This window comes from Neophocaena asiaeorientalis, unplaced genomic scaffold, assembly GCF_003031525.2.
Source record: "Neophocaena asiaeorientalis asiaeorientalis breed wild unplaced genomic scaffold, Neophocaena_asiaeorientalis_V1.1 scaffold43, whole genome shotgun sequence".
In the NCBI taxonomy this organism is placed as follows: Eukaryota; Metazoa; Chordata; class Mammalia; order Artiodactyla; family Phocoenidae; genus Neophocaena; species Neophocaena asiaeorientalis.
Window position 1 is genome coordinate 8,674,117 of NW_020173674.1, and position 21,171 is coordinate 8,695,287.

The 21,171-nt window shown below is 55.0% G+C and overlaps 1 protein-coding gene across 6 annotated transcripts; it reads left to right on the forward strand.

The window, feature by feature from the left end:
* Positions 1-191: 191 nt before the first annotated feature.
* Positions 192-20,930, forward strand: SLC22A8 (solute carrier family 22 member 8). Of its 6 annotated transcripts, none has more exons than XM_024748919.1 (11): positions 192-311; positions 1,282-1,369; positions 14,016-14,119; positions 14,642-14,796; positions 15,273-15,441; positions 17,579-17,702; positions 17,914-18,029; positions 19,010-19,224; positions 19,926-20,034; positions 20,171-20,374; positions 20,453-20,930. In XM_024748919.1, exons 3-11 carry the CDS (start codon positions 14,052-14,054, stop codon positions 20,550-20,552), a joined length of 1,260 nt encoding a protein of 419 aa, XP_024604687.1. In that variant the 5' UTR covers positions 192-311; positions 1,282-1,369; positions 14,016-14,051; the 3' UTR covers positions 20,553-20,930. The 6 variants fall into 6 exon arrangements, with proteins under 6 accessions (XP_024604687.1, XP_024604681.1, XP_024604683.1 ...); XM_024748913.1 differs by having other exon boundaries at positions 196-311; positions 1,010-1,369; XM_024748915.1 differs by having other exon boundaries at positions 229-311; positions 1,010-1,369; positions 19,037-19,224.
* The last annotated feature ends 241 nt before the right edge of the window (positions 20,931-21,171 follow it).

Genomic DNA, 21,171 nt, shown 5'->3' on the forward strand with positions numbered 1-21,171 from the left:
TCCCCCCCGCCCCCACTAGGCTCAGCCAGGCCACCACACCAGCCCTTGCTGAGGCAGCCCTTTGAGGAAAGCTGGGCTTAGTGGGTCCACAGCCCTGGCCCTGCCAGTGTCATTAATCCCGCAAAGAAAGTCAAACATTAGCCTGGGAAACAGCTTATGCCTTATATAAGCTCCCCTGGGGAAGGCACAAACACAGCTTGTTAGAGCCGAGCTGCCAAAACACAGAGCTGCCGGACCCTGGGACAGAGCAAGGGTTTCAGCCACATCGACCACCGACCCCGCCGGAGGGAGGAGCCAGGCCCAGGTACCAGGTGAGGAGGGACCCCTGGGAAGCCCCCAAGGCCGGGCCTTGCTTCCGCACTGCAACTGACCAAGTCCCTTATGCCCTCTGGGATCTGCTTGGCCCCTTTCTGCTGCCCTGCTATGGTGCACCCAGCCCCAGGGGATACCCAAAACCAGGAGGCGCCGGGCTTGGGGAGACCTTCCCTGCAGACAACCTGAGCTCTGCCAGTCCTGTATGTCTGCTCGCGGCAACCAGGGACCCCTCCCACTTACTCCTGACATCCATCCTGTGGGGACAACGTCCAAGACGGGGCCCCTTGGTCCCAGCGGCCTGGCCTGCACTGCCCCATGCCTGCAGCGCGTGTGACCAGCCTGGCTGAACACATACACCCACGAGTCCCCACACGCACACAGCGACACACCCGTGCTCACACAGCTGTGCCCTTACACTCCAGCCTAAATGTGCACATCCCAGCAGACACTGCCGTGAACACACACCACACCTGTGACCCCATGTCTGTACGCGCGGTTGGGTACATCCTCACCCACACGCAAAACTGTGGGTGCGCACAGCTGAGCCCCACATCCTCACACACTTCTACATACACAGGCTTACACATACACCTGGGCACACCCTCCCCCTTGTGCTTCCACACCCATCCACCTGCCCGCCCTCACCCCCGTGCCCACATCCCTCTCCCCGGCCTGGTGCCCCACCCGCCCGTAGCTCCGGCTCATCTTGTCCGGTGCCATGACCTTCGCCGAGCTCGTTGACCGCGTGGCCAGCAAAGGGCCCTTCCAGTTCCTGCACACAGTCCTGCTCGGCCTCCCGATCCTGAGCATGGCCAACCATAACCTGCTGCAGATCTTCACAGCGGCCACCCCCGCCCACCACTGTCGCCCGCCACCCAACGCCTCCGCGGGGCCCTGGGTGCTCCCCATGGGCCTGAATGAGAAGCCTGAGCCGTGCCTCCGTTTTGTATATCCACCCAACGCCAGCCTGCCCAATGACACCCAGGGGGCCACCGAGCCCTGCCTGGATGGCTGGACCTACGACGTCAGCACCAGGGACTCCATTGTGACTGAGGTATGCCCAGAGGCCAGCCCTCTCCCTCCGATTACAGCAGGAACCCCACATTCATGGACAGGGGAGCATGAGACCCAGGGACAGGGCACTGGGCAGGCAGAGAGGAAGGACCTGGGTGCAGAGACACACCAACCAAAAGGCTCCGTCTCTTCACTTTCAGAGTGCAAACAGTCCTTTCTATGCCAGGCGCAGTGCCAAACTCTGGGGATACAAAAATGCACTGTCCCTGTTCCCGCGGGGTCCACCGCCTAGCAGGGGTAACATCAATTAACGAGAGGACCACACAAAGAAATGTCAAATTACAACTTCAAAGTACTTAAGGTTGTGACCTTAGACTACCGCCTACCCCTGGGCTGGGGGCAGGGGCCAGGGGAAGCTTCCTTAAAGAAGTGACCTTGGGCAGAGATAAGGGAGTCCAGCAAGATTTAGCCAGGCAATGGGGAAGAGGAGGAAAATTCCATCTTGTGCAAAGGTCTCAAGGTGGGACAGTGTGTGGAGGAGGGGATGGACAGAGGTGAGGGTTGGAACATGCCCAAGCAGACCCAGAAAACATCTCATCCTCTCCTGCCGTCACTTATGTGTTCATCTCCCATTCATTCACATCCTCATTTATTCACTGATTCTTTTTTTTTTTTTTTTTTTTTTTTTTGCGGTACGCGGGCCTCTCACTGTTGTGGCCTCTCCCGTTGCGGAGCACAGGCTCCGGACGCACAGGCTCAGCGGCCATGGCTCACGGGCCCAGCCGCTCCGCGGCATGTGGGATCTTCCCGGACCGGGGCACGAACCCTTGTCCCCTGCATCGGCAGGCGGACTCTCAACCACTGCGCCACCAGGGAAGCCCCTATTCACTGATTATTTTACCCACCATCTCCAGGAGTTACAGAGTTAAATCAGGCTCTCGAATGACCTAGAGACCATGGTCAGATGAAGAGAGCGAAACGGGAATTGGCATTCATTGAGGATCCACAAATGGCCAGGCACGTCTTGGCCTCTGGCAGACATTGTCTCCCACACTTTGATTCCCACAATGATATTCTGTTGAAGGTGATTTTATCTCCTTTTTCATTCAAAAAAAACTAAGACTGAGAGGAGGGAAGTGAAGGTCCAGTGCCACACAGCTGGTCAGTTTCGGAGCTGGAATTTAAAGCAAAACTCCATACTAGGCACAGGGGGACAAGCATTCATGGCAGTACAAAAGAGTGGGGGGACCACGGGATTTTAGGGAGCCTTCCTGGAGGGGGTGACATCTGAGCAGTGAGCAGAGGCCAATGTTTTCACTCTCCCTTCAGGGACCATGAGCCCCTCGAGGGCAGGATCTTGCTTTTGCCACATTAGAAGAGATGCATTTCAAAGTCTTTACCTGGTGCCAGTCCTGTGCTGGGCACACTATGAGTGTGGGCTCCTGGAATCCCTGGAGATGGCATCTCAGTGAGGGAAGTACTGTTAGTACCTTCAGATGAGGAAACCGAGGCTCAGCCTGGTTCAATGACTTTCCCAGGATTACATATGATTCGGACCTGGCAGAGAGATGATTTGAATCCAGGGCTATCTATGTTCAGAATCTACGATTGCTATTCATTTGTCTAGTGAATATTTATTTCTGTATAAAGCACTGACTACGTGCAAGGCACTGTCCTAAGTGCTTTATAACTATTAACCCTTTTAACCTTCCTGACACCATTATAAGATAGTATGATAGGGCTTCCCTGGTGGCGCAGTGGTTGGGAGTCTGCCTGCCGATGCAGGGGACACGGGTTCGTGCCCCAGATAAGCCCATTGTTGCGATGGGGAAACTGAAGCACACAGAGGATGAGGAGATTGTTCAAGCTCTCGCCACTAGTAAGAGGCAGATTCGGGATCTGAACACAGGCACCTGCCCCAGAGCCGCGCTCCTAACCATCACATCTGCTGACTCTCATAGCCCCGGATACTCCATCCCTGTCCTATGCACTTTTTCTCCCCAGCACCCAGCCCAGTGCCTGAAATACATCCAGCATCCAACATTTATTGACAGCTACACTCACAGTACAGAGGACACAGACTCAAAGAACTCGTGAGCCCTGCCTGTCCTCCAGGTGTTCACCTGTAGTGAGGGAAGTCATCAGCAGCGCGGTGGGGTAGGCAGGCTTCCCAGGGCAGGGGCTTTCAGCTGCTTTGCTATATCCCCAGCAGCTGGAACAGTGCCTGGCACAGAGGAGGCGCTCTGTGAAATAAATATTTGTGTAATGAATGGATACAAGCTTTATAAAGTCAGGGTGCTCTGGGAGCCCAGAGGAGGGGCATGGAATCTGCCTGGAGGGGGAACCCAGGGGGGCTCACTGGAGTCAGCAAAGCCTGAGCTGAGTGTGAAGGAGGGGTCAGGGTCAGGGAGGGGGCTGATGCGGGCAAGTGCAGCCCAGGCGAAAGGAACAGAGTGCCTGGAGTCACAGGCACAGTCACGGCAGCATAAAGAGAGCAAAGCAGTAGGGACTGCAAGAGACCCAGGGAGGCGGGAGAGGCGGGCAGCGGGCTGCAGGGGCCAGGGACATAGGGAGGAAGCGGGCCAGCAGGAGGGCCTGCCGTGGATGCCGGGGCGACGGACCCTGTCTCGAAGGTGACGGGGGGGCCGTTGCACGTACTCAGATCACCTTCTAAGGATCCGCACTCTGTGATCTCGGGTGGCCTCGGCCTACAGCAGCGGCTTGAAGCAGGGTTTCGATCCCCAGCCAGAGACTGAAGTCAGGCCGCAGCAGTGAGAGCGCTGAATCCTAGTCACTAGACCAGTAGCCAGTGACAAGGCCCTGGCCCTTCGGCTTTGTAGAAATGAATTCCCACAAAGACAGAAAGTAGTGAAACAAGTAAAGTATTTATTAGGAGGTAAAAGGGTACATGTGGATAGACACATGGACCGACTCAGAGAGAGAGTTGCACCCTCGTGGTAGTTTTTTTGTGTGTGTGTGGTACGCGGGCCTCTCACGGTTGTGGCCTCTCCCGTTGCGGAGCACAGGCTCCGGACGCGCAGGCTCAGCGGCCATGGCTCACGGGCCCAGCCGCCCGCGGCACGTGGGATCTTCCCGGACCGGGGCACGAACCCGCGTCCCCTGCATCCACACGCGGACTCTCGACCGCTGCGCCACCAGGAAAGCCCCCTTGTGGTAGTTTGAATCACTTATATGGGGCATTGCTTCCGGGTTTCCTTTGGCCAATCATCTCACTTTGCCTGGTTCTGAGTCCATATTTTGTTTATCTCAGGGTCCTCCCATGTGTGCGCGCGCATCTCTTAGCCAAGGTGGATTCTAGCAAAGAGGCCTGTGGGTAGGTTGAGGTCACTTACTCTGGAGAGGCGCCCCCTCCGTTGTTGACCTTCAAGGAGTCTTTCTGAGCATGTAGAGTTGGGAAGGTCTCCTTGGCTTCAAGAATGAGGCATATGCAGTCTTTTATCTCTTATCTGGGCAGGGCTCAGCTCTCCTCCCTCCTGCTACTCTGGCATATCTGTCCACAGGGGACGAACTCCGGCTGCTCAGCCTGGGGCCCATCTATCTCCTGCCTCAGCTGCAGGGCGGAGAGTAGCTTGCAGAGGATTTTGGTCCAGCAGCTGCGAGACCAGTTAGCAGGTTGCCACAGGGACCCAGGACCAAGATGACGGATGGCAGGCGCAGTCGGAGTAAATACCAGAGAGGTTTGGGGGTCAGAATCTCTGGGACTCGGGAACCAAATGGATGTAGGGGTGAGGAACAGGGTTGGGGGTGGGGGGCATGGAAATGCCCCAATATCTGTAACTAAGTTTCCAGGTGTGTGGGCAACTTGCTGTACGTCTGGTCCCTGGAAGACAGAGGGAAGGGGTAAAGCCACCATCCGTGTCCTCCAGAATACAGAACCTAGACGAGGAAACAAAAATCCTACAGGGAGCAATGAAATAATAACCATCGCTACCCCTTACCGCGTGCTAACCCCTTGCCAGACGGCTCTAATCAGTTTGCTCGTATGAACTCATTTAATCCTCACAGCAACTCTCTGAGGTTAGTACCTATATTATGTCCTTTTTGCAGATGAGGAAACCAAGGTACAGGTTACTGGCCCAAGGCACCACGTCGTATAAATGCTGGAGCTGGGAGCCAAACCCAGGCAGCAGGGCTCCGGAGCCACCTGCCCCCACTTCCCCACCCTGTGCTCCTGGGGACTGCATCCCCTGACCACTGCACCCTGGGCTAGGTTCTGGGAAGCGCTCAGTTAATGCTGAATGAAGGCCATATGCCCTCAGAGCCCGGCCGAAGGCACTCAGACAGTGCTGACTGCTGGGAAGTGTCTTCCCCTCCAGGGTGCACCTTGAGCTCCAGGGAGCCTGGCCAAGAGCAGCGCTTGCAGGTCTTTTTTTTTTGGCTGCGTTGGGTCTTCGTTGCTGCGCGTGGGCTTTCTCTAGTTGCCGCGAGCAGGGGCTACTCTTCGTTGCGGTGTGCGGACTTCTCATTGCGGTGGCTTCTCTTGTTGCGGAGCACAGGCTCTAGGTGCGTGGGCTTCAGTACTTGTGGCACATGGGCTCAGTAGTTGTGGCTCGCGGGCTCTGGAGCGCTGCCGATGCAGGGGACGCGGATTCGTGCAGTGCTTCCGTGACGTGTGGGATCTTCCTGGACCAAGGCTCGAACCCGTGTCCTCTGCATTGGCAGGTGGATTCTTAACCACTGCGCCACCAGGGAGGCCCAGCTTGCAGGTCTTGTACCCCATCAAGCACCAGCTGAGCACCCAGTCACCATTCCAGCTGTTAGGACCATGTGAATCTGCGTCCCAAATACACAGGGTTTCACCAGGCCTCGGGGTCTGCCCCCTTCTCCAGGTCGGGTCCTGGTCAGGCCCAGGCTCCCTGAGGACTCTCAGCCATGAGAACCCCTGATCAGGGTCCTCACCCAGTCAGGGAAATGTCAGTGGCCAGACCCAGCCAGGTTCTCTTAGCAGCACAGCAAGGTCAAGCCCCCTCTGTTTGTGGTTCAAGCCGTGGCAAATCCATCCTCCATCACTTGGGGTGGGGTGGGGTTCCGGTCCCTCACGGGGTGGAGGTAAGACAGTGGCTGGCTCACCTAGGGGTGTGTCTCTGGTGTGGAGGCAGGGACCTGGGTGTGCCAGCCCTGGAGGGAAGGGTGGTAATGAGGAAGACAGCACCTGGCAACCAACTCAGTCCAGGTGACCCTGGTTAGTAGGCAAGGAGCCATCTGCCAGGTGGACAGCGTGGCACCATGAGCCAGGACCAAGCAGCAGAGTTCACATTCTGACTCTGCCGTTTACTGGGGATGTTACAACCCCAGAAGTCTCAGTTTCCTCATCTGTAAAATGGGGTAAGAGAACAAGTGTGACCATTAAAAGAGATAATGCAAGGCCAGCATTAGCACAGGGCCTGGCACCCACAAGGTGTTCAGCTAATGTTTGCTGCCACTGTTGCTGGTGTGGTGGCCATGGTTAATAGAGATGTCCTGAGAAGTAGGGGGTTAGTGCCCCCAGAAGAGTAGGGGGACTCCCGGTAAAAGGAGAATCAGCTGTCACAGCTCTTCCCAGCTCACCCAGGCCGCAGGGCTTTGTCTCACTCCACCCCCCAACCCAGCACAGGCCAGCACGCAGGGCCCAGCTCCACCCCCCGACAGCCAGGGACCTGGTGAGTCATCTCCCTCCCCACCTCAGTCCCCTCATCTGTAGAATGGGATAATAAGGACCTTCCCTGCAGAGGAGGCGAGGGTGGGAGGGCTGCGCTGGGTCCAGCCAGGAGCACGGGGGGTTTCCCTCCCCCTTCTGATCCCATAAGCTTTGCTGGCAGAGGCGACCACACATTCCTTTCTCTGGGTTCAGCAGAGACAAGGTAGGAATTTTTCAGAAGGAGCTTTACCAGGACGTTAAGAGGAAACAAAGGCCTTTCTTTTAAGTCTGGAAAGTGTGAGGAGTGAGGACTGTGGACTCTGGATTCCCTGGAGAGGAGCCCACAGCTTCCACACCACAGAATACAGCCCTGTGGGGGCCCAGCTCAGTCTGGAGGCTCCGGAAACCCAACCCTGCAGCCCTCGAAGGCCCGGGCCTGACCTTGGATGAGCAGGCCCTCCCTCTGAGGCCCCTGTGAGTCGTCTTTGGGCCTTGAGCCTTTCCGTCCTGTCTCCAGGGCCACAGAAATCCTGTCTCCCCACACAGGTCCCTGGAGGCCCCAAGTCAGCCGCTGGAGAAGCAGAGATCCCACTCAGTGGTCTTCCCAGAAGTGGGTATCCACCCTGGAAGTTTCCCCTGCCGAGTGTCTGGTCTTCCTCCACGCTCACCCCCAAATCCCCAGGCTGCCCACCTCCCAGACCATCTGTCCACCTCTTGTCTCCAGCTGAGCTCCTGCATCACCCCTACTTGCTCACCCTGGCCCCTGCCCTAGGCGCCCCTCCTATCATCTCCCCTTTCCTAGCCTCCAATCTGACTCTTGCGTAATGACCAGCGGGTCCCAGCTCAGCCACGTGTCTGGGCCAGCCTTATCCCGTGCCGTGGCAGCCCTCACCTAGGAAGCTGTAATTTCCAGGCAAGAGGAGCCCGGGGCCATCCCCTGGGCTCTCCAGGGTCAGGGTGAACATCTACCGCGTGCAGGGCCCTGGGCTGGTGCTTCGCATTCCTTCTTTCACGACCCTGCGAATCTTCTTTTATGGCCACTGTGAATGTTGCCCCTTTTTACAGAGGAATACACTGGGGTCAGATCCAGAAGGTGGCTCTCTCAGCCATGATGGTGAAATCAAGTTTTTGTAGGAAGAGGGGTGGGGGTCCTGACTCCAGAATCCACGCCCCTTCTACCGCATCACACGTCCCGGTGAGCACAGGCCTTACAATGACATGTGACAATAATAATACAACAGCTATCACATAGAGTGCCGACTGTTTGCCAGGTATAGTGCTGGGTGCTCTTCATTCCTTATTTTATTTACAATCTTGAGAAGCAGGTATTAGTATTACCCCCATTCTACAGATAAAGAGACTGAGCCACAGAGAGGTTAAGTAACTGGCCCAAGAACTCACAGCTACTAAGTGGCAGAGCTGGAGACTCATGCCCTTTTGAGTCTTCCCAGGTACCTGGCTCTCTGGCCGTTGCGCCCCAGCCTTGGTTCCATCAGAGGTCCAAGAGTAGACAGAGGCATAGCAATTCTCCCTAAGCTGTAAACTGGAGCCAAAAGGCCCCACATCTAGGGACGTTTGTTTCCCTTGTCCCTGCTCTGGAGGGAGTACGGACCATGTGTGGGGTCCCCTGGCAGAGTCAGCCTACACACACACACACACACACACACACACACACACACACACACACACACACACACACACGGAGCAGGGTCCCCACCCTTGATCACACATGGCTCGCCCTGACTGTTTACGTCACGCCTTCTTCTTTGCCCTCTGAGGGGCCTCCTGGCCTATGATTTTGCTCCGCTCCAGCTCCTGAGCCTGTCCCTCACCCTTTGGGCCTGACATCAGATCAGCCCCCTTGGCTCTGGCCTTGGCTGCCTCCTTGACCATGACTCCAGCCCATCCTGTGCTTGTGTCTTATAGTGACGCATGGCTACAGCTCCCATGGACTGAGCCTTCCCTCCGGCAGCTCAGGACTCAGAGCGCTAGTTCGGCGTCCAGAAGACCTGAGTTTGAGTCTCTGCCTTGAAATGAACCAAAGCTGTGCTTGGGCAAGTTATTTACCCTCTGAGCCTCGGGTTCTTGGTCTGTAAAATGGAGATAATAATAGTACCTGGGCTTCCCTGGTGGCGCAGTGGTTGAGAGTCTGCCTGCCGATGCAGGGGACGCGGATTCGTGCCCCGGTCTAGGAAGATCCCACATGCCACGGAGCGGCTGGGCCCGTGAGCCACGGCCGCTGAGCCTGCGTGTCCGGAGCCTGTGCTCCGCAACGGGAGAGGCCACAACAGTGAGAGGCCCGCGCACCGCAAAAAAATAAAAAAAATAAAATAATAGTACCCACTTCATAGGATTATTATGGCATCATTTGCAAAGCTTGCTCCGGAGCAGAGTAAACCCTCTCTTTCTCCCCCACCACCTTCCTGGTATATCATCACTCAGGAAGACACCGCAGTGGGCTTCCTGTTCTTGCCTTCCTGAATCCAGCTCCCTAAGAAGTAAACATTCCAAGAAAGGAAAAAGAAGGCCAAGAACATTGGAGGGGATATTGGGAGCAAGAGCTCTATGTGGAGCCGCCAAAAGCCGATAGACAAGAGGTCGGCCCAGGCCATGCCATGGGCTACATAGAAGCTGAGTGACCGGTTCCCTCCAGTCAGCTGGTTACCTCTTCCTCTCTGGGCGTCATCAGTAAAATGTGTATAGCAACTCCATTAATGATTCATTGGACAAACATTTAACATTCACTGTGCACCAACTACTCTGCTAGCTGCTAAGGGTTAAAGAGTCAAATGAGATGTCTCTGCCCTCGGTGCGGTTACGGAATGCAGGAGAGATAGACAAGCAAATAGGCAGGTAGCGTGCTATGTAATCTGTGTCCTCTTCGAGGTAAGAACGGGATGCTGAGTGTGGAAGGAGAAATGAGGAATTACACTGGGAGTCTGGACGTGCTTCTCAGCCACTTATCCATTTCACGAATATTTACTGACTACCTGCTTGTACCAGGCAGCCAGAAAAGGTGCTTCTGGCACTCAGAGTAAGTGATCTTGACGTGTCTTTTGAAGGACTGACAACCTTGCTAGAGTAGGGGAAGATATCAAGTACAAAAGCAAAGAGGAACACAATAGCCTGAAGCTTTTGTAGGATCACTAGTGTAAACCTGATTACAACCACGGACCCCACGTGGCCAGGCCTATGCTTGGAGTCAGGGTCAAAGGAAACATAAATCACTCTCTCAGCACCTTGAAGAATGGAGACTTCAGCTACAGGTTTTCTTAACACAGAAAGCATGCCAAAATCCCTCAGAATATCTTCCCTTCCCCCCCAAATTCCAGGATGCCTTTAAAAATCTCTCCAGGGCTTCCCTGGTGGCGCAGCGGTTGAGAGTCCACCTACCGATGCAGGGGACGCGGGTTCGTGACCCGGTCCGGGAGGATCCCACATGCCGCGGAGCGGCTGGGCCCGTGAGACACAGCCACTGAGCCTGCGCGTCCGGAGCCTGTGCTCCGCAACGGGAGAGGCCACAACAGTGAGAGGCCCGCGTACCGCAAAAAAAAAAAAAAAAAAAAAAACTCTCCAGTTCTCTCTATATCTGGTCCCATGCTCTTGTGTTCCCAGTCCCCTTCCGAGGTCATTCGGGGACTGAGACACACAGCAGCTCCGCCATCTTCAACACGTGGCTTCCAGAGTTGTTCTAGTTATCACCATTCCTAACCAACAGGAAGGGGGAAAGCACGCAAGTCCAGGCCAGGGATTCCCTCTTACTCAAATGAAGTGGAAGCAGCATCCATTTCTTCCACTCACACGTCATTGTCAAGAATTACATGGCCCTTTACACCGTATGCTACACAGTACAGGATGTCTCTCCAGACACCCGCTGGCCTACTCCTTTCACACCACCTCACTTCCTCCTTTACTCTTTTCCCTCCCCCATCCTCACACATGTACCATGCAGGCTCCCTTTCCAGCCAGAAGAGCCCTGGGTTTGCTGGCCACTCTGGGCCACTGTGAGCAAGCTGGAGGACCTGGAGACTTCACCCTTGCCCAATCCCCCTCGCTTCCCGGGAGGAAAGCAGAAAGAGCTCCCTGGGATGTGTGGTTCTTTCCCCCCGCACTGTTTTGCTTCCAAAACATTCTCATCAGGCATTTCCAGTGAATGAGATTCTTCACTTCATTACACAAGTAATTCAGGACAACTGGACAAAGGGTGCGTGCTGGGGATTAGCGGGAGATTAGGCCAGACAGGTGGGCAGGGGCCAGAGCCTGAGGGCTTTATAAATCTGTGTTAACAGAGCTTTCTCTTTACCCAGAGGGCAAGAGGAAGCCAGGGGGTGCCTTAGGCAAGGCAGCAAGCTGACGTGAGAGGGGCTTCAGAAAAGCCACTCAGGTTACCAGGGAAAGAATGGATAGGAAGGACTGAGGTCGAAGGTTGCGAGACCTGTCAGAAGACTGTTGCCGATAATACTCTTTGGGCTCAAATTCCTCAACTGTAAAATGAGGATGACGGCAGCTCTACATCGTAAGGTTGCTATATGATGACTAAAAAAATTCAGGCGTGGAAGGTGCTTGCTTAGAACAGTGCCTGGCGCAGAGGAAGCCCTCAATAGATATTGGCTGTTATTCTTTTTTTTTAGATTTATTTTATTGACATATAGCAGATTTACAATGTTGTGTTAATTTCAGCTATACAGCAAAGTGACTCAGTTACCCATATATACACTCTTTTCGTATTCTTTTCCATTATGGTTTATCACAGGATATTGAATATAGTTCCCTGTGCTATACAGTAGGACCTTGTGTTTTCATCCATGCTATATATACTAGCTTGCATCTGCTAATCCCAAACTCTCAATCCATCCCTCCCCTGCTCCCCTCCCGCTTGGCAACCACAAGTCTGTTCTCTATGTCTGTGAGTCCGTTTCTGTTTCGTAGATAAGTTCGTTTGTGTCATATTTTAGATCCCACGTATAAGTGATATCATATGATATTTTGTCTTTCTCTGTCTGACTTACTTCACTTAGTATGATAATCTCTAGGTCCATCCATGTTGCTGCAGATGGCATTATTTCATTCTTTTTTATGGCTGAGTAATATTCCACTGTATATATGTACCACATCTGCTTTATCCATTCATCCGTCAAGGGGCATTTAGGTTGTCTCCATGTCTTGGCTATTGTGAACAGTGCCGCTATGAACATAGGGGTGCACGTATCTTTTTTAATTATAGTTTTGTCCAGATATATGCCCAGGAATGGGATTGTTGGATCATATGGCAACTCTATTTTTAGTTTTTTGAGGACCCTTCATACTGTTTTCTATAGTGACTGCACGAATTCACATTCCCACCAACAGTGTAGGAGGGTTCCCATTTCTCCACACCCTTTCCGGCATTTGTTATTTGTAGACTTTTTAATGATGGCCATTCTGACCGATGTGGGGTGATACCTCATTGTAGTTTTGGTTTGCATCTCTCTAATAATTTGCGACATTGAGCATCTTTTCATATGCCTGTTGGCCATCCGTATTTCTTCTTTGGAGAAATGTCTCTTTAGGTCTCTACCCATTTTTCGATTGGGTTGTTTGTTTTTTGCTTTTGAGTTGCATGAGCTGTTTGTAAATTTTGGAAATTAAGCCCTCATCGGTCTCATCATTTGCAAATATTTTCTCCCAGTCCATAGGTTGTCTTTTCATTTTGTTTATGGTTTCCTTTGCTGTGCAAAAGCCTGTAAGTTTCATTAGGTCCCATTGCTTTTATTTCTACTGTATATTGGCTGTTATTCTTAATCCAAGCATAAGAGGATGAGGCCTGCACTAAGATAGCAGTAGTGGAGATAGAAGAGTCCAGATTCGAGAAATATTAAAGGACTTGCCTGGTGGTCCAGTGGTTAAGACTCCACGCTTCCACTGCAGGGGCCATGGGTTCGATCCCTGGTTAGGGAAGTAAGATCCCACATGCCGCTAGCGGTGGCCAGAGAAAAAAGAAGTATTTACAAAGTGAGAAACTAGAGGATGAAGCGATTGTAACATGGGAGAGGAAGGAGTCCAAAAAGGGCTGCCAGTCACTGTGCTTCAGACCTTACAGGGAGAGGGTGGCAAGTCTCGCTGACTCTGAGATGCCCAAAAGACACCCTCCAGGTGGAGATTTCAAGTAGGCTGCTGAATCGATGGGTCTCAAGGCCAGAAGAAAGGTTGGGCTAAAGAGAGGGATTTGGAGTCTTCACCATAAAATAGTCATTGAAGCCATAGGAGCAGGTGTCATTTCCTGGGGAAAGTGAATAAAAAGAGAAAGATCCACGAAGAGGCCTGGGGAACTTTTAAGGGATAGAGAGAAAGAAGGCCGCAGAGGGAGGGCAAGGAGGAAGACGGGAGGAGGCAGAGGTCAGCGGGGTCATGGGCTGCTGAAGGGAAGTCAGGTCAGGAAATAGAAGGTTCCAATGGGTTTGGGGAGCAGAGTTTCAGTGGAGGGGTGGAGGCAGACTCAGGAAATGAGTGGGACACGAGGACGGGGTGACAGCCAGGATGGCTCCTTGGCTTTGAAGGGAAGAGAAAAATGAAGCAAATGTGGAAGGGAAAGAGGCTTTAAATGGAGAGACTGGAACACAAGCAAATGACGATGCAGAGCAGTCAGGAGACAGACTGAAGGTGTGCGATGGAGGGAGGTGGCAGCGGGAGTGGCCCCTGGAGGAGAGAGGGGGCAAGCAGAGGGACCAGCCTCGCACAAGTGAAGTTGGGGAGCAGACACACAGGTAACCACAGGACGCAGGTGAGCCTGGAGGAGCTTGAAGACAGACCTGGCTGTGACAGCTGAGCAGACTTCACAAGCCATATGGCAGGCCACATGTGCCGAAGGGATGTTGTCATTGCAGAACCACAGGGCCAGCCTGAAGGGGGAAGCGGCACCGGGAGCAGGGGCCAGGCTCAGGGAAGACAAGCGCGGGAGCTGGGGGAGGGAGCACACACGTGGGGGCGCAGGCTGAGTGCGGCTGAGAGGCTGGGCTGGACTGAGCCGGGTGGCCGGGTGACCGGGTGGCTCTCCCTCTCTCCTGCGCAGTGGGACCTGGTGTGCGACTCCAACAAACTGAAGGAGATGGCCCAGTCTATCTTCATGGCGGGCATACTGATTGGGGGGCTCGTGCTGGGAGACCTGTCTGACAGGTGAGACGCGGGGGCCTCGCCAGGGGAGGCACAACCCATGGAGACGCCCCGCCCCTCTCCATTACACCCATGCACCCCCAAAGAGGCCAAGAGCTGGGGTAGTGCGGAGAGATGGTCCGTGCTGTGTGGCCGGCCCCTTTCGGGGCCACAGCCTCTCCCTGCCCCAAAACCCCTACAGCTTCAGTCTGCCAGCCTCCCCAGACCTGGGGAACCGGCCTCAGGGCTTTCAGACACAGTAGTGGCTGCATGGCCGTGGAGGTGGGTGGGTGAACGGCTTGGAGAGGACAGGTCCTTTGACCCTGCTCAGGTAGCTAAGCTGGGGGTGGAGGAGATCACTCATTAACTCAGACGTCTAACATGTCAACAAAAAAAAGCAATTACCAGCAAGGCTCTGTCTGGGGAGGGAGTTACACGCCCTGCCTGGCCCTTTGGGAGGTGGAGGGTCCAGCCCTTTGCCCTGCGGAGTCACTGCCCTTGGCCGGTTCACAGCAGCTAACGACCCTCTTCTTGTTCGAGCTGCAGGTTTGGCCGCAAGCCCATCCTGACCTGCAGCTACCTGCTGCTGGCTGCCAGCGGCTCAGGCGCAGCCTTCAGCCCCACCCTCCCCATCTACACAGTCTTCCGCTTCCTGTGTGGCTGCGGCATCTCAGGCATCACCCTGAGCACCACGATCTTGAGTGAGCCACAGGGGGAGGGGACGGGGACCGGGAGTTTGGGGAGCACCAGCCTGAAGCCAAGAGTGTGGCTCAGCCACAGGCACCGGGCGACCTTGGTCAGGCAAGGCGCTGCCCCTCTCAGGACCCCAGAGGCCCCCCCTGAACGTAACAACAAGCATAGCAGCAGCAGCTCCCCCGGGCCTGGCATCTGCCAGGTACATGACCTCGTTCAGCCCATACGCACAAGTAGGTCAAACAAGGGACGTCACCCGCCACTGGAGAGGCAGTCAAGACTGCATGCTTGGGAGTCAGTCAAACCTACGTTTGAGTCCTACCTTCTTGAGCCTCAGTCACCGCATCTCTAAAATGGGGGCGATGAAACCTTAGGATCAGGGTCAGATCAAGTAGCCAAAGGAGGGGCAGGAGCTGGTGCCCCTTCTCAGGAGGTGCCCACCGCCCAGTAGGGTCTTAATCTGGTCCTTGGGTTCCTCCTGCAGGTGTCGAGTGGGTGTCCACCCGGATGCGGGCCATCAAGTCGATTTCACTCGGTTACTTCTACACCAGTGGCCAGTTCATTCTGCCTGGCCTGGCCTACGCCATCCCCCAGTGGCGCTGGCTGCAGTTAACCGTGTCCATTCCCTTCTTCGCCTTCTTCCTGTTGTCCTGGTATGTGACCCTCTTTTCTTCAGCCCCCTCCTTAGAGCCACCGGGATCAAACAGGAGGAGCTCATGCCTGACCAGGCTGGCTGACTCTGTCTGTCCCGAGACACCCCATCCCAGAGTCAGGAAGGGCATTCCAGGGAGGAGGAACCACACACCGAGGCATGCGGGGAGGGAACGCTCGGCTGGGGGTGGTGGTGAGGGGGTTAGGGTCCGGCTGTGAAGAGCACAGAAAGCCAGAGAGGCCTCGGTTTCACGTGGAGGGACAGAGAACGCCTCTGAAGGTGCCCGGGGTGCTGAGAGGCCTGACCGAACTTCCGTTCGTGACATAATCACACAGAAGGACAAACCCAAGTGGGTGGGGATGAGAGACAAAGGGGAGTGACCGCGTGGGCAAGAGGAGCCTGGGGGATGAGTCTGAGGGGCATTTTGAAGGAGAAATCTTCAGAGTGTGGGGACTTCTGGATTTGAGGTATAAAGAAAAGGAAAGCCACAACCTGAGAACCTGGGAGAATCAAGGGGTCTGGGGCAGAGACCCCGAGTGAGGACATGTGGAAGACAGGAAACCAATCTGTAGGTGGTAGTTGATAGCTGGGCCCAAAGAACAGGAAATAATGAACAAGCCCAGGAGCAGAAATGAAGTCCTGGAGGATCCTTTATCCAGCACTTACTATGTGCAAGGCCCTGTTCTGGGCACCAACCCACATCATACCAACACTCACGGCATCTCTGTGTGAAGAGGACATTAGTATTCCCATTTTACAGATGAGGAAACCGAGGATGAGAGAGGTGAAGCAATCCTCCAAGGTTACACAAAAAGATGCAGGACTGGAATGGGCCTCCATTTGAAAATGAGAATAAGCTCCCAAGGGGACGGGCAATCTTGCAGTGAGAGAGATGGTCCGAGAGCCCAGAGTGGAGTTCGGCGTGTCCACAGCCTAGGATGGGAGCCGAGAGTTGGGAGGCAAAATAAGGGCAGATGGTCAGCAGGTCCCTTCACTGTATGACTTGGGACAAGCCTCACCCACTCTGAGCCTCAAGACTTTTCTAGGCAAAATGGAGATACCGATGCCTGTCTCCCAGAGTTACATGTGCCTGGTCCACAGGAAGTCTCACTGATTGGAAGCCACTGTTGTCATTATTCTCAGGGAGAGGAGGATGGAATCCAGGCCCTGGCTATGGGATTTGGGAGGAAGTCACCCATCATCTTGGTAGGCGCAGGCTGAGAAGACTGTCAGGGCAGAAATAAGACCACAAGGCCAGAAGGGCAGGTAGCAATGGGCCCAGGAAGCTGCCACTACCAGCAGGACCAAACGTCTGAGGCCAGGTGACCCGTGTCCACTCCCCTGAGGGTCTCACTGGAGCCAGGTCCTGGGTGCCTGTGGGGTCCACAGCCGGAACGGACCCCATCTGAGACCAGACTTTTCCAAGCTTCCCTTCTTTCTCCCCACGCCTCTGCCTACTCCATTTCCCTTCAATTTGTGACCCTCAGGGTTTGCTCAGGGGTGAACCAATCCCAAAAGCACAGCCCAAGGGTGGGGGAGAGTGAGGTTGGCCACACACTTGCCAACCCCAAGGCCCCATGTTGTGCTTGCAAACCGTCCCCTGACCCAGCAGAGTTGGCCTTTTGCAGGGAGAATCAAAGGGTCCCCAGACCCATTCCCTAGACCACAACCCTAAACCCCTTCCTAAGCTGCCCTGGGACTGCAGCCCTGCCCCCGCTTCACCCAGGACCTGGAATTGGGCCCAAGGACAGCTGGGGACGTGGACGTTTAGGACCCTCCAGCTGTCCAGCCTCGAGCATGCCAACCCTTCCCCAGGCCCCACCTGCCTTGGCCTAGGGCCCGAGGCTCCTAGCTAAGAACAACACCCAAGGATAACAAGCTGCCCGGGGTCGGGGGGCAGGGGAACGGCTCTTCTGGAAAGGGAAGAAGAGATCTCTGGAATTTGTGCCGGCTGCAGGCAACCCAGGTGCAGAGCTTGACCAAGTTTAAATTCCATGAAACCTGCAATAAGGCAGCTCGGGTTTCTGGTCCTCCTAGCCTGCGGCCCTGGCTCTTGATCGTTTTCCAGCCTCTCAGAAGAACTTCTGGTGTTGGAGGTGGGGGGTTGGGAGCCACTGTGACTCGGTTCTGGCCCCCAGGTGGCTGCCAGAGTCCGTACGCTGGATGATCCTGTCTGGAAGGTCCTCCAAGGCCCTGAAGACATTCCGGCAGGTGGCGGCCTTCAATGGCAAGAAGGAGGAAGGAGAAGCACTCAGCCTGGAGGTAGAGACCCAGAGGGATTGTGGTCTGGGGCACGAACATGGGCTCTGCTCTTGGACTGTCCCCTCCTCTTGCCTCTGTTTCCCCTGCTCACAAGCCTACATCTGATGCCCTAAGCAAGCTCTTACAAAGGCACCAGGCCTGCACCTCCCTCTCTTCTCCCTCTGCCCACCAGCTGGTCGCTAATGGACCCCTCCCCTTCCTCTGCCCCAAGGAGATCAAACTCAACCTGCAGAAGGAGATCACCTTGGCCAAGGCCAAGCACAGCATAGCTGACCTGTTCCGGACACCCACCCTGCGCCGTGTGACCTCCTGTCTTTCCCTGGCCTGGTAACCCGCCACCCCTCCCTGCCCACACCCTAGCGCCCCTGCCAAGCAGGGGCCATGAACAAGGCCTCTGGCAGGCTCACCTAAGGGCAAGGCCTAAAATACCTGCAAGAAGAGTCAAGGGATCCCCTCCTCAGGGCTGCCCCAGTCCAGCCCCAACCCCAGAAATCTCTGGCATCCCTGCCCCACACCCAGGTCCAGCCATAAGGGTCTGCTTCCTCCTGGGGTCACACCCACCTCACCCACAGGGCAAATGCTCCAAAACACCTTCACCAGCTCACATCCCTACACCTTCGCCAGCTCACATCCCTACCATGTGAGCTGTGCCTCTCTGTCCCTGCCCCCCACTGGTTCCGCTCTGCCCTCTGGGACCCCACAGAACAAGCCTGGCTCTCAGGGCTTCAAGATTTAACGACAGAAATTGTGATTCTTCTAAGCCTTCTCTTTTGCCCGACATCCCACATCTCCTTCAAAGCCCCTTCCGTGACCTGGTTCTGACCCCCTTCTCATCCTGGCCACCCCCATGTGAAAAGGATTCAGTATATCCAGGAACTCTTCAAAAGGGATCCCACAATTCTGAGAGGGGGAGGGGAGGCATCTGACCCATGTGTGCAGCCCTGGGCACTTTCACCTCCCCCATCTGAATGTTAAACCATTACTCAACAAAGAGAGATTGTTTGCTGCCTCCTTTGGTCTCCAAGAGTCCCTCCAGGATCGATATTCTCTGGAGTCAGTTATATGACACTTTGTCACCATACCCTAGACCATGTCCATGTCAGACATAACCAGTCAATCCCAGGACTCTCTCACTGAGCCCAGACACAATCTCAGAGGCCTCAAAACACCACTGAAGCAGCCCCTATCAATCTGCTGCAGTTGGGACAAGAAATGAAACTATTCATCATCCTGGTGACCCAATGAGCAGTATGGGGAGAGGCCCCCGCCTGGCCGTGGGTCTTAATCACTCACTGTCTGACCCTCAGGTTTTCCACCGGTTTTGCCTACTATAGTTTGGCTATGGGTGTGGAGGAATTTGGCGTCAACCTCTATGTTCTCCAGCTCATCTTTGGGGGGGTCGATGTCCCAGCCAAGTTCATCACTATGGTCTCCATAAGCTATCTGGGCCGGCACACCACGGAGGCCGTCGTTCTGCTCCTGGCCGGAGGATGCATCCTGTCTCTCATCTTTGTGCCTTCGGGTGAGAAGCTGGGTCGACCCCCAGAACCCTCCGAAAGAGGCTGACCCGTGAGACCAATGTGTCTGTGGGCCTCACAGGCTGGGAAGCGGGGTTCCAGGGACTCCAGATCTGCTGAGTCTGCCTCTAATTCACTGTGTTACCTTGAGCAGCTCCCTGTACTCTCTGGGGCTCAGGTTTCTCGTCTAGAAAATAACACAGGTGGGCTAGATGACATCAAAGATCCTTTTCAGATCTGACTCAGGGCAAAGTATGGTGGTGCCTACACAGTGAGAGGAATTGCTTGGGATTTGGGTGTTGCCTGGGTGACATCGCTGTAGAAGACAAGCCTGGATCAGAGCCCAGTGCTCAAGGAACACCCCACAACCTACTCCACCATGACCTTGGAAAAGCCACTTTTACTTTATATAGATGTTTGTGTGTTGATACACCCATATCCTTCCAAAGGAACTGGAGATATTTTTGGACAAAAACAGATACAACAAATGATGAGAATAGGGAATCAGAGCCATGGAAAAACCCAAATGCAGCAGGACACAAACCTGCGAAGCACTGGGAATAGCAGAGGGGCTACGACTCAGCTTTAAGTTTGGATGTGAGCTGTCTGGCAGCCAAAGCAAAAAGGGAGACAAGGTCTCTGAGGAGTGAGAACACTCAGGGGCTCCTGAGCCCCCAAGGTCTACTGCCTTTTCTTTCCTGTGCAGACTTGTTGACCCTGAGGACAGCACTGGCTGTGTTTGGGAAGGGATGCTTGTCCAGCTCCTTCAGCTGCCTCTTCCTCTACACGAGCGAGCTATACCCCACAGTCATCAGGTAGGTGCTGGGCCTGGAAGCGGCCCAGCCAAAGGATACAGGGGCAGGTGGGATTGTGGCCCCTGTCCAGGGGTCCCAGAGCTGTTCTTTGAGAACCCTCACAGAGGCTGCCAATCTCTGCTCTGAACTCTCCCAGGCAAACAGGTATGGGCATAAATAACCTGTGGACCCGCGTGGGAAGCATGACGGCCCCACTGGTGAAAATCACCGGGGAGCTGAAGCCCTTCCTCCCCAATGTCATCTTTGGGACCATCGCCCTCCTGGGAGGCAGTGCAGCCCTCTTCCTGCCTGAGACACTCAATCGGCCCTTGCCAGAGACTGTTGAAGACTTAGAAAACTGGTCAGTGCCCTGTTTCTGGCCCCACCAGTGCTCCTCCTTGGGGAAGCCCAGGGCTTTTCCTGAGCTCTCTTTCCCTAGGTCCCTGCAGGCAAAGGAGCCAAAGCAGGAGCCAGAAGCGGAAAACGCATCCCAGAGGATCCCTCTGCAGCCTTGTGAACTGGACCTGGGCCCCAACTGAAGGCAACAGACCCTCCTTTCCCTGCCCTCCAGAGACTACTCCCAGCCAGGTCCTTGCCTGTCTCTGGGCTCCGCAGGCACCTTGGGGAGGGCCCTGGGTGCAACGATGCTCGTAGGACACAGTCTTCTGAGAGCTTGGTGGAGGTATCTCCACCACCACCGGGGCTCCCCAACCCAGCCCTGGCCAGTGCAAAAGTTTGGCCACAGGCCTTTGCACACCCCACCTTGCCCTCACCCTCCCTGCAGCCCAGGCCCTGCCATTCTCCTGTCCAGCCCTTCCCCACTGACCACTTCCCCCATTGTTCCCACTCCCTTCCCCTTCTTGCTCCCGCCCCTTTCGGCAATGGGAGGTTTCAATAAACAGCAGTGAAGAACTCAAGCCATGCTGCTCAGGAACAGGGGTGGGAAAGGGGGCAGGGCCTGGTATGGACGTGTGAGCATGTGCATCTGCCCGCCCACACTGGCATGTACATACAGGTGTGGGCACACAGGTACACGCAAGGTGGGCTCATGTGAACGCGTGTGTCCAGGGCGAGCACACCGACGTGTATATACACCAAGCCTGCATTAGTCGACTTGGACTGCTATAACAAATGCCACAGATAGAATCACTTAAACAG

Excerpts from the sequence above, each read along its gene's own strand:
- SLC22A8 (XM_024748913.1), top strand. The coding sequence starts at position 1,034 with ATGACCTTCGCCGAGCTCGTTGACCGCGTGGCCAGCAAAGGGCCCTTC. Across the intron at positions 18,030-19,009 it reads TCCTGTCTTTCCCTGGCCTG|GTTTTCCACCGGTTTTGCCT; the intron begins GTAACCCGCCAC and ends TCTGACCCTCAG. Across the intron at positions 20,035-20,170 it reads CTATACCCCACAGTCATCAG|GCAAACAGGTATGGGCATAA; the intron begins GTAGGTGCTGGG and ends GAACTCTCCCAG.